General features: G+C 28.2%; 2 protein-coding genes and 1 pseudogene across 3 annotated transcripts, besides 4 other annotated features; 2 read left to right on the top strand and 1 right to left on the bottom strand.

Annotated features, from left to right (window-relative positions):
• Nucleotides 1-1,483: 1,483 nt before the first annotated feature.
• Nucleotides 1,484-2,525: a mobile genetic element.
• A 297-nt stretch (nt 2,526-2,822) lies between these two features.
• TVAGG3_0823100 (2-5A-dependent ribonuclease family) lies at nt 2,823-3,401 on the top strand (the record flags this gene model as incomplete). Its single annotated transcript, XM_051248135.1, has 1 exon — nt 2,823-3,401. One exon carries the CDS (start codon nt 2,823-2,825, stop codon nt 3,399-3,401), a length of 579 nt encoding a protein of 192 aa, XP_051083610.1.
• A 409-nt stretch (nt 3,402-3,810) lies between these two features.
• Nucleotides 3,811-3,937: a mobile genetic element.
• A 498-nt stretch (nt 3,938-4,435) lies between these two features.
• On the bottom strand, nt 4,436-5,443 carry TVAGG3_0823080 (annotated as a pseudogene). The gene has a single exon. A coding segment is annotated over exon 1 (1,008 nt).
• A 2,019-nt stretch (nt 5,444-7,462) lies between these two features.
• Nucleotides 7,463-8,115: a mobile genetic element.
• Nucleotides 8,116-8,242: 127 nt separating this feature from the next.
• On the top strand, nt 8,243-9,081 carry TVAGG3_0823060 (2-5A-dependent ribonuclease family; the record flags this gene model as incomplete). Its single annotated transcript, XM_051248134.1, has 1 exon — nt 8,413-9,081. One exon carries the CDS (start codon nt 8,413-8,415, stop codon nt 9,079-9,081), a length of 669 nt encoding a protein of 222 aa, XP_051083609.1.
• Nucleotides 9,082-9,401: 320 nt separating this feature from the next.
• Nucleotides 9,402-9,528: a mobile genetic element.
• Between the last annotated feature and the right edge of the window lie 3,004 nt (nt 9,529-12,532).

Genomic DNA, 12,532 nt, shown 5'->3' with positions numbered 1-12,532 from the left:
AATCATTCTAATCTTATATAAAAACATCGATTTTGCTGATTAAATTTTTGGATTTCGTAATAAAATGATCAATATTGTAAATAATTAAAGCTATTGTACTTACACATGATTTGTATATTATAAAATGTATGAAATATCGACTTAATTCGCTTGAAAATTTGAAATAGGGAGAATTTTTATATAAAACGCCTAATATCTAACAATTATTACATTAAATGAATACTTAAATTTGAGTAATCGATGATTTATATGAATTCTCTGGTCTGAATAAAGAATATCGAAAATTAGTTTGATTTTGGGGTTGTTTTGATAGTATTGTCAAATGTAATGATGTAAAAACATGAATTTATTAGTAAATACATGCTCGTGTTTGAGTAAAAATAGATATTTGTTGTTGTGAAATAAGTATTTGATTTCTTGTAAATCTTGAATGAAAACAATAAGTTCGTATCAATGGGAAAATCGAATATGTAGCTATTTAATTTGTATCAAAAGAATTTTTTAATGAGAATTTAAATTTCGAAGAAATTTGTTATGTATCGTTGAGTTTTGTAATTAAAACTGATATGTTAATGATGTGATTTGCTTTTTTAAAACATTTATTAGTCTTGATGAAATAATTTTTCTTTTGTTAAACATTTCTTCTGAGTTTGCTAATAAAGACGGAGTCCTTTGTGAATGTGACATAGGCGCCCGAGAACCGTATGCACAAAAACTCTTATTGGGTGTCTTGTCTTTAGATATTCTTTCAAAAATATGCCAAATTTGATTGATGATTTCTAAAAAAGTAATCTAATCATCTGATGCCATTAATTGTATTTAGAAAAAAAATTCGTTCTTTTAATTTTTTAAGAGTATCACAGCAGATGATTAACTTTCCTTGATTTACGATACAACTAATTCACCAAATGCAGAAGTGCAATCGAATACAAACAATCGAATCTCCTAATTGATGAATCAAATAGTCCATTTTTCATTGAATTATTTAATCAAATCGTCTCTAATCATAGCAATCCTCCAAAATCAATCAGTAGTACACATGTTATCTTTGATCAATTCTTACGTTATAAAGAGAAGAGCACATTTATATGATCTCAAGTATATTTTTGATTTTTTTTTACAAATCTTGTCAATAAGACATTTGAAGTTGTTACCGATACAGTTACATAATTTTGAGATACAAATTCACCGCGCAATATTATTTTATTAAACTAAAACAGAGATAATTTTCTAAAAATTTAAATCATACATTGATCAGTACCTTGTAGAAGATACACATATTGATTTCAAATTCGTATGCATTGAAATGTTCGACGACATTTACACTGTTCGTTTTGAACCTATAATTATTCCATTTATAGTTGAAATGACAAAAATTTACCACATCAAGATAAGCGATGATACAATCGAATTGATCTCACATTTCAGCATGATACAAATATCAATAATATGTAAACTAAGAAAACATTATTGATATACTTAAGGGTGCACCCGTATGTACGTTTATTTGAGAGGAGGAGGATTACCCTCTCAATTTTGAGGGATTCGTTAGTTTATTTTCTCGATGAATATGCAATAAAATTTGATTTTTACCTTATCAATATACTTCATATAATATACACATGTTCATGTAAAAACTTTTTCCCAAAATCCTCAGGAATTAAGGGATTTTTGAATTTTAAAAATTTTTTTCGAATTTTTTCGAAAAAAAAATACTTTCAGAACAGCCTTAACGGCTAAGATTTAGGAACAATGTTAAGTATCAAAAAGAAAGGAGGTCTGATATAGACAACATATATCGTTGAAGGTTGAAAAAATCTCTAATATTTGAGCCCAAAATTTCAAATTTTAATTTTTTGAAAAAAGAGGCCACCCGTATGTACGTTTATTTGAGAGGAGGAGGAGGATATTTTTGAAAGGGTGAAACATTATGAATATGTTAATTATATAATAATATGTATTATTATAAAAAAGAAAAAATAAAGCACGTTAAATTTTTTCTTTCTTGATTTTTTACAAAATCTACTTAGAATTATGCAAAATATGACTAAATAATTATAAATTTCAAGTTAAATTTTAATTTTGATAAATAATTTAAATTTCAAAATATTAAGTTCAGTTCGACTATGTATGTAGTAATTCCTCAATAAAGTGCCAAAACCCTATTAAAATATATGAACATTTTCAACATTTTAATGTTTTTATTTAAAAATTTGTTGGAATATGAGCTTCAAACAATTATTATGTAAATAAAAATAATTAAATATATGTATTTATTCGTATTACAACCGTAGTAAGTCGATTCTTCCTTTCTTCTACTGAGATTTGAATTTGATTTCGAATTGTAAAGAGATTCAAAGGGAAAATACTAGCGGATAAAAACTACCTCCATGAAAGGGTCATAATGGAGTCAAGTTGTATTTTTTGATATTTTTTTGCTTTTCGAGCCTAAATAGGTAGCCAAGATAATGCCTAAAAATAAGGTTCTAAATTCTGAAGTTTACATGATCCTCTCGTGTGCACCCTTAATATATGACTAGTCTTATATCCAACATCTCTACATTAATTTCGAGAATTAGTATCTACAAAAATCATTTATATCCTATTTGGGATTTGATGTTTAATTTTTTGACAAATACGAATTGTATGGAATATGCCGAAACAATGAATTGTTTAGTAGCAGTAATAGAATGCAATATTGAATTAGATGAAATTGATCAAAACAATATGCTTTTTTAAAACATTAGTATCTGATAAATCAAATAAATTGAATTTGTTACAGAATTCTTTAACTGTAAGAAGATGTTGACAATTAAAGTGTTATGTTGAGAGCAATTAATGGTCACACACGTGTTCTGCGACTTCTTCTTTCTGATCCATCCATTGATGTCAATGCCACTAACAACTCATCACGTACAGCATTGATCCGGGCAGCTCGTGACGGACATTTCGAAGCTTTAGAACTTCTCTTGAGTTTTCCAGGCATCGAGAAGAACATCGTCGACAAGAAGAATCGCAGTGCTCTTCATTACGCAGTTCTTCTCCACCACAAACAGTGCGTTGAGTGTCTTCTGAACGACAAAGATGTCAATCCACAACTTCCTGATGATTCTAGTTTCACACCTCTTCACATCGCTGCATCTAATGATTTCTCAGACTTAATCCGTCTTTTCGCCGATCGAGATGACGTTGACTTGAACTGCGTCGACTCAATCCAGTGGACACCTCTCCATGTTGCCGCTAAATGCGGCTCAACTAGTTTCGTCGAAGAGTTGCTTCAACACGAAAATGTCGATGTCAACCGTCAGAACTTGATGAAGCGAACTCCTATTTTCAACGCTATTGAAAACGAAAAAATCGAAGTTGTCAAAGTTCTCTTTCTCGTGAAGACCTCGATTTGAGTGTTGTTGACAGCGAAGGACACACAGCTAAAGACGTCGCACTCCAGACAAAGAACGAAGATATCATTAATCTTCTTTTAAATAAATGAGTTTTTTTATTTTTTTTGTTTGTAAAAAAATTATTTTTAATAATAAAAAACGATAATAATAAATCCTTGAAAAATTAACGCACTTGTCTAAAGGAAAATGATAAATGATGTTACGTATTGGAAGCATATTTATCCTGCTTTACAGAAATATGTTGAAAAGTGAGTAAAGTTATGAATAAACTGATCCTAGTGAATGATATTGTATTACACAGAAATTGAATGCGACATTTGAAATTGTTTGCAATAGCGAGAGAATAGATTATTGAATGACAAAAATGCATCTTGAGTGTCTTTACTTATACTTGTAATGACAAATGTTCTTAAGGGTGCACTTACGCGTATCTGACTTTAATTCAAATTTCTGACAAATGGCGTGAAGTGTCATTGAAAATTAACCTTAAACATCTGAATCGAAGGACATGTAATACAGGTGTAAGTGCACTCTTAAGAAAAATTTTCCACTTCAAGATAGCAATGATATAATAGAATTGAATAAGAAATCGTTAAATTTATTATCCAACATCTCCCCAAGATACAATGTCCAATCATTTGTAAACGAAGAATATTACAAAATATCATCGAAATAACAATAATTCTTTTTGCTATAGTTTTATTCTTTCTGTCATAGCAAATTTCTATTATAATATTGAACTCTTTATTGAAATATCAGTTTGTTAATACTTAGATGCCTTACAAAGAAAACCTATTTCGAAATTAAGAGCCATGTTCCCGATATTATTGCATTACTATATCAGTACTAATTATTTAAATTCACTGTAACAAATACGAACTCTTTGAAAATTAAATTGAGAAATCAAGCCGCATCATCTTTTGAATATAAAGTTTTTCATATTTCAATTGATATTAAACAATTGATGAATGCTTTCGTTAATAATGGTCTTTAATTACAATTTTTTGATTATATAAATTCATAAATCATGAATATTAACGCCTTCGTCTAAAGGAAAATTGATGATATAAATCAAAAGCAGATCTCATAGGCTTTTTATCTATAATAGGAAACTCAGCTTCACACAGATATGATGAAAAGTGAGAAAGATTATGAATAGAATATATATTTTAACATTATTTGTTATAACTGATTGATATGTTTTCTATTATTCTGTCACAGAAAGAATCTTTAACTGTAATTGAACCAGAATAATCTTGATAAAATTCTTTTCCTGGTCCTGTGTTTCCAAGAAATGAACAGTTTTCAATAAGAACAGTTGATCCAAATGCATAGAATGTTCTATAATCAGATTTTTTGTTTCATTATTCAAAACATTACAAAAATTAAAATTATAGTTACCATTCTAATTTAAAATTGTATAATATGATGTTGTGTTACAAAATGATGAATATGTTACATTACTAGACTTGTTGGTTGATAAATATTCCTGAGTCAGTCTGCTTCACAGAAACTTGTGTTGATTGATTTAACTTCAATATTTCCATAAAAGAAGATTTGTAAAATTTTTCTAAATTTCCGCATAAATAAAAAGAACTTTCATAAAGATAATTTTTATTATTTGAATTATAAACTAATTTAACATATGAATGATGTCCTTCTTGAGAGTTTGTTTTTGATTTGTAGCCACATGTTCGGTATTGGACAATGGAACTATCACAGTTAAAGTAGATAGATCCACCATCTGTATTACTGCTGCAGTTAGTAAATGAACAATATGAGTTAAGAAATTTATTTCTTGTATTCGTAAAATAAATGGCACTATTGGTCGTAATGGTGATGAATATACAGTTATATAAGAAGCATTCATTATTTGTTGATCTTGCTGTAACATTTGTACCTTGAATTGGTTTGATTAGGTGATGTATTGTAAAATAGTTCCAAACATCATCAGGTAATTGATCAAAGTGTAAATTATTCATAGTTGATGTGTGTTTTGATACTGTTATCTGAAGATCGTGATTGAATTTCATTGTTTTCATCAAAAAAATGAATCGGCATTATTTGACATTTCAATGATGTAAATGTCAAATAATGCCGATTCATTTGAATCTTATATTCAAGTTATGAAATTGCGATTCTTTTAGCTGTCATCAGCATTTTAACAGCTAGTGCATGGAAACAATGATGTAAATCATTCTAATCTTATATAAAAACATCGATTTTGCTGATTAAATTTTTGGATTTCGTAATAAAATGATCAATATTGTAAATAATTAAAGCTATTGTACTTACACATGATTTGTATATTATAAAATGTATGAAATATCGACTTAATTCGCTTGAAAATTTGAAATAGGGAGAATTTTTATATAAAACGCCTAATATCTAACAATTATTACATTAAATGAATACTTAAATTTGAGTAATCGATGATTTATATGAATTCTCTGGTCTGAATAAAGAATATCGAAAATTAGTTTGATTTTGGGGTTGTTTTGATAGTATTGTCAAATGTAATGATGTAAAAACATGAATTTATTAGTAAATACATGCTCGTGTTTGAGTAAAAATAGATATTTGTTGTTGTGAAATAAGTATTTGATTTCTTGTAAATCTTGAATGAAAACAATAAGTTCGTATCAATGGGAAAATCGAATATGTAGCTATTTAATTTGTATCAAAAGAATTTTTTAATGAGAATTTAAATTTCGAAGAAATTTGTTATGTATCGTTGAGTTTTGTAATTAAAACTGATATGTTAATGATGTGATTTGCTTTTTTAAAACATTTATTAGTCTTGATGAAATAATTTTTCTTTTAGTTAAACATTTCTTCTGAGTTTGCTAATAAAGACGGAGTCCTTTGTGAATGTGACATAGGCGCCCGAGAACCGTATGCACAAAAACTCTTATTGGGTGTCTTGTCTTTAGATATTCTTTCAAAAATATGCCAAATTTGATTGATGATTTCTAAAAAAGTAATCTAATCATCTGATGCCATTAATTGTATTTAGAAAAAAAATTCGTTCTTTTAATTTTTTAAGAGTATCACAGCAGATGATTAACTTTCCTTGATTTACGATACAACTAATTCACCAAATGCAGAAGTGCAATCGAATACAAACAATCGAATCTCCTAATTGATGAATCAAATAGTCCATTTTTCATTGAATTATTTAATCAAATCGTCTCTAATCATAGCAATCCTCCAAAATCAATCAGTAGTACACATGTTATCTTTGATCAATTCTTACGTTATAAAGAGAAGAGCACATTTATATGATCTCAAGTATATTTTTGATTTTTTTTTACAAATCTTGTCAATAAGACATTTGAAGTTGTTACCGATACAGTTACATAATTTTGAGATACAAATTCACCGCGCAATATTATTTTATTAAACTAAAACAGAGATAATTTTCTAAAAATTTAAATCATACATTGATCAGTACCTTGTAGAAGATACACATATTGATTTCAAATTCGTATGCATTGAAATGTTCGACGACATTTACACTGTTCGTTTTGAACCTATAATTATTCCATTTATAGTTGAAATGACAAAAATTTACCACATCAAGATAAGCGATGATACAATCGAATTGATCTCACATTTCAGCATGATACAAATATCAATAATATGTAAACTAAGAAAACATTATTGATATACTTAAGGGTGCACCCGTATGTACGTTTATTTGAGAGGAGGAGGATTACCCTCTCAATTTTGAGGGATTCGTTAGTTTATTTTCTCGATGAATATGCAATAAAATTTGATTTTTACCTTATCAATATACTTCATATAATATACACATGTTCATGTAAAAACTTTTTCCAAAATCCTCAGGAATTAAGGGATTTTTGAATTTTAAAATTTTTTTCGAATTTTTTCGAAAAAAAAATATTTTCAGAACAGCCTTAACGGCTAAGATTTAGGAACAATGTTAAGTATCAAAAAGAAAGGAGGTCTGATATAGACAACATATATCGTTGAAGGTTGAAAAAATCTCTAATATTTGAGCCCAAAATTTCAAATTTTAATTTTTTGAAAAAAGAGGCCACCCGTATGTACGTTTATTTGAGAGAGGAGGAGGATATTTTTGAAAGGGTGAAACATTATGAATATGTTAATTATATAATAATATGTATTATTATAAAAAAGAAAAAATAAAGCACGTTAAATTTTTCTTTCTTGATTTTTTACAAAATCTACTTAGAATTATGCAAAATATGACTAAATAATTATAAATTTCAAGTTAAATTTTAATTTTGATAAATAATTTAAATTTCAAAATATTCAAGTTCAGTTCGACTATGTATGTAGTAATTCCTCAATAAAGTGCCAAAACCCTATTAAAATATATGAACATTTTCAACATTTTAATGTTTTTATTTAAAAATTTGTTGGAATATGAGCTTCAAACAATTATTATGTAAATAAAAATAATTAAATATATGTATTTATTCGTATTACAACCGTAGTAAGTCGATTCTTCCTTTCTTCTACTGAGATTTGAATTTGATTTCGAATTGTAAAGAGATTCAAAGGGAAAATACTAGCGGATAAAAACTACCTCCATGAAAGGGTCATAATGGAGTCAAGTTGTATTTTTTGATATTTTTTTGCTTTTCGAGCCTAAATAGGTAGCCAAGATAATGCCTAAAAATAAGGTTCTAAATTCTGAAGTTTACATGATCCTCTCGTGTGCACCTTAATATATGACTAGTCTTATATCCAACATCTCTACATTAATTTCGAGAATTAGTATCTACAAAAATCATTTATATCCTATTTGGGATTTGATGTTTAATTTTTTGACAAATACGAATTGTATGGAATATGCCGAAACAATGAATTGTTTAGTAGCAGTAATAGAATGCAATATTGAATTAGATGAAATTGATCAAAACAATATGCTTTTTTAAAACATTAGTATCTGATAAATCAAATAAATTGAATTTGTTACAGAATTCTTTAACTGTAAGAAGATGTTGACAATTAAAGTGTTATGTTGAGAGCAATTAATGGTCACACACGTGTTCTGCGACTTCTTCTTTCTGATCCATCCATTGATGTCAATGCCACTAACAACTCATCACGTACAGCATTGATCCGGGCAGCTCGTGACGGACATTTCGAAGCTTTAGAACTTCTCTTGAGTTTTCCAGGCATCGAGAAGAACATCGTCGACAAGAAGAATCGCAGTGCTCTTCATTACGCAGTTCTTCTCCACCACAAACAGTGCGTTGAGTGTCTTCTGAACGACAAAGATGTCAATCCACAACTTCCTGATGATTCTAGTTTCACACCTCTTCACATCGCTGCATCTAATGATTTCTCAGACTTAATCCGTCTTTTCGCCGATCGAGATGACGTTGACTTGAACTGCGTCGACTCAATCCAGTGGACACCTCTCCATGTTGCCGCTAAATGCGGCTCAACTAGTTTCGTCGAAGAGTTGCTTCAACACGAAAATGTCGATGTCAACCGTCAGAACTTGATGAAGCGAACTCCTATTTTCAACGCTATTGAAAACGAAAAAATCGAAGTTGTCAAAGTTCTCTTTTCTCGTGAAGACCTCGATTTGAGTGTTGTTGACAGCGAAGGACACACAGCTAAAGACGTCGCACTCCAGACAAAGAACGAAGATATCATTAATCTTCTTTTAAATAAATGAGTTTTTTTATTTTTTTTGTTTGTAAAAAAATTATTTTTAATAATAAAAAACGATAATAATAAATCCTTGAAAAATTAACGCACTTGTCTAAAGGAAAATGATAAATGATGTTACGTATTGGAAGCATATTTATCCTGCTTTACAGAAATATGTTGAAAAGTGAGTAAAGTTATGAATAAACTGATCCTAGTGAATGATATTGTATTACACAGAAATTGAATGCGACATTTGAAATTGTTTGCAATAGCGAGAGAATAGATTATTGAATGACAAAAATGCATCTTGAGTGTCTTTACTTATACTTGTAATGACAAATGTTCTTAAGGGTGCACTTACGCGTATCTGACTTTAATTCAAATTTCTGACAAATGGCGTGAAGTGTCATTGAAAATTAACCTTAAACATCTGAATCGAAGGACATGTAATACAGGTGTAAGTGCACTCTTAAGAAAAATTTTCCACTTCAAGATAGCAATGATATAATAGAATTGAATAAGAAATCGTTAAATTTATTATCCAACATCTCCCCAAGATACAATGTCCAATCATTTGTAAACGAAGAATATTACAAAATATCATCGAAATAACAATAATTCTTTTTGCTATAGTTTTATTCTTTCTGTCATAGCAAATTTCTATTATAATATTGAACTCTTTATTGAAATATCAGTTTGTTAATACTTAGATGCCTTACAAAGAAAACCTATTTCGAAATTAAGAGCCATGTTCCCGATATTATTGCATTACTATATCAGTACTAATTATTTAAATTCACTGTAACAAATACGAACTCTTTGAAAATTAAATTGAGAAATCAAGCCGCATCATCTTTTGAATATAAAGTTTTTCATATTTCAATTGATATTAAACAATTGATGAATGCTTTCGTTAATAATGGTCTTTAATTACAATTTTTTGATTATATAAATTCATAAATCATGAATATTAACGCCTTCGTCTAAAGGAAAATTGATGATATAAATCAAAAGCAGATCTCATAGGCTTTTTATCTATAATAGGAAACTCAGCTTCACACAGATATGATGAAAAGTGAGAAAGATTATGAATAGAATATATATTTTTAACATTATTTGTTATAACTGATTGATATGTTTTACCTATTATTCTGTCACAGAAAGAATCTTTAACTGTAATTGAACCAGAATAATCTTGATAAAATTCTACTCCTGGTCCTGTGTTTCCAAGAAATGAACAGTTTTCAATAAGAACATTTGATCCATCTGCACAGAATGTTCCATAATCAGATTTTTTGTGTTCATTATTCAAAACATTACAAAAATTAAAATTATAGTTACCATAATCTAATTCTAAAATTCTATAATATGATGTTGTGTTACAAAATGATGAATATGTTACGTTACTTAGACTTGTTGGTTGATTTAGAAGTATTCCTGAGTCATAGTCTGCTTCACAGAAACTTGTGTTGATTGATTTAACTTCAATATTTCCATACCAAAGAAGATTTGTACAATATTTTTCTAAATTTCCGCATAAATAAAAAGAACTTTCATAAAGATAATTTTTATTATTTGATTTAGAAACTAATTCTACATATGAATGATGCCCATATGAGTTTGTTTTTGATTTATAGCCACATGTTCGGTATTGGACAATGGAACTATCACAGGAAAAGTATATAGATCCACCATTTGTATTACTGCTGCAGTTAGTAAATGAACAATATGAGTTAAGAAATTTATTTCTTGTATTCGTAAAATAAATGGCACTATTGGTCGTAATGGTGATGAATATACAGTTATATAAGAAGCATTCATTATTTGTTGATCTTGCTGTAACATTTGTACCTTGAATTGGTTTTGAATTAGGTGATGTATTGTAAAATAACTTCCAAACATCAGCAGATGATTGATCAAAGTGTAAATTATTCATAGTTGATGTGTGTTTTGATACTGTTATCTGAAAATCGTGATTGAATTTCATTGTTTTCATCAAAAAAATGAATCGGCATTATTTGACATTTCAATGATGTAAATGTCAAATAATGCCGATTCATTTGAATCTTATATTCAAGTTATGAAATTGCGATTCTTTTAGCTGTCATCAGCATTTTAACAGCTAGTGCATGGAAACAATGATGTAAATCATTCTAATCTTATATAAAAACATCGATTTTGCTGATTAAATTTTTGGATTTCGTAATAAAATGATCAATATTGTAAATAATTAAAGCTATTGTACTTACACATGATTTGTATATTATAAAATGTATGAAATATCGACTTAATTCGCTTGAAAATTTGAAATAGGGAGAATTTTTATATAAAACGCCTAATATCTAACAATTATTACATTAAATGAATACTTAAATTTGAGTAATCGATGATTTATATGAATTCTCTGGTCTGAATAAAGAATATCGAAAATTAGTTTGATTTTGGGGTTGTTTTGATAGTATTGTCAAATGTAATGATGTAAAAACATGAATTTATTAGTAAATACATGCTCGTGTTTGAGTAAAAATAGATATTTGTTGTTGTGAAATAAGTATTTGATTTCTTGTAAATCTTGAATGAAAACAATAAGTTCGTATCAATGGGAAAATCGAATATGTAGCTATTTAATTTGTATCAAAAGAATTTTTTAATGAGAATTTAAATTTCGAAGAAATTTGTTATGTATCGTTGAGTTTTGTAATTAAAACTGATATGTTAATGATGTGATTTGCTTTTTTAAAACATTTATTAGTCTTGATGAAATAATTTTTCTTTTGGTTAAACATTTCTTCTGAGTTTGCTAATAAAGACGGAGTCCTTTGTGAATGTGACATAGGCGCCCGAGAACCGTATGCACAAAAACTCTTATTGGGTGTCTTGTCTTTAGATATTCTTTCAAAAATATGCCAAATTTGATTGATGATTTCTAAAAAAGTAATCTAATCATCTGATGCCATTAATTGTATTTAGAAAAAAAATTCGTTCTTTTAATTTTTTAAGAGTATCACAGCAGATGATTAACTTTCCTTGATTTACGATACAACTAATTCACCAAATGCAGAAGTGCAATCGAATACAAACAATCGAATCTCCTAATTGATGAATCAAATAGTCCATTTTTCATTGAATTATTTAATCAAATCGTCTCTAATCATAGCAATCCTCCAAAATCAATCAGTAGTACACATGTTATCTTTGATCAATTCTTACGTTATAAAGAGAAGAGCACATTTATATGATCTCAAGTATATTTTTGATTTTTTTTTACAAATCTTGTCAATAAGACATTTGAAGTTGTTACCGATACAGTTACATAATTTTGAGATACAAATTCACCGCGCAATATTATTTTATTAAACTAAAACAGAGATAATTTTCTAAAAATTTAAATCATACATTGATCAGTACCTTGTAGAAGATACACATATTGATTTCAAATTCGTATGCATTGAAATGTTCGACGACATTTACACTGT

Source organism: Trichomonas vaginalis, chromosome VI, assembly GCF_026262505.1.
Source record: "Trichomonas vaginalis G3 chromosome VI, whole genome shotgun sequence".
In the NCBI taxonomy this organism is placed as follows: Eukaryota; Parabasalia; order Trichomonadida; family Trichomonadidae; genus Trichomonas; species Trichomonas vaginalis.
Note: the sequence above shows the minus strand (reverse complement) of the source record. Positions and strands in the feature narration are given on the sequence as shown.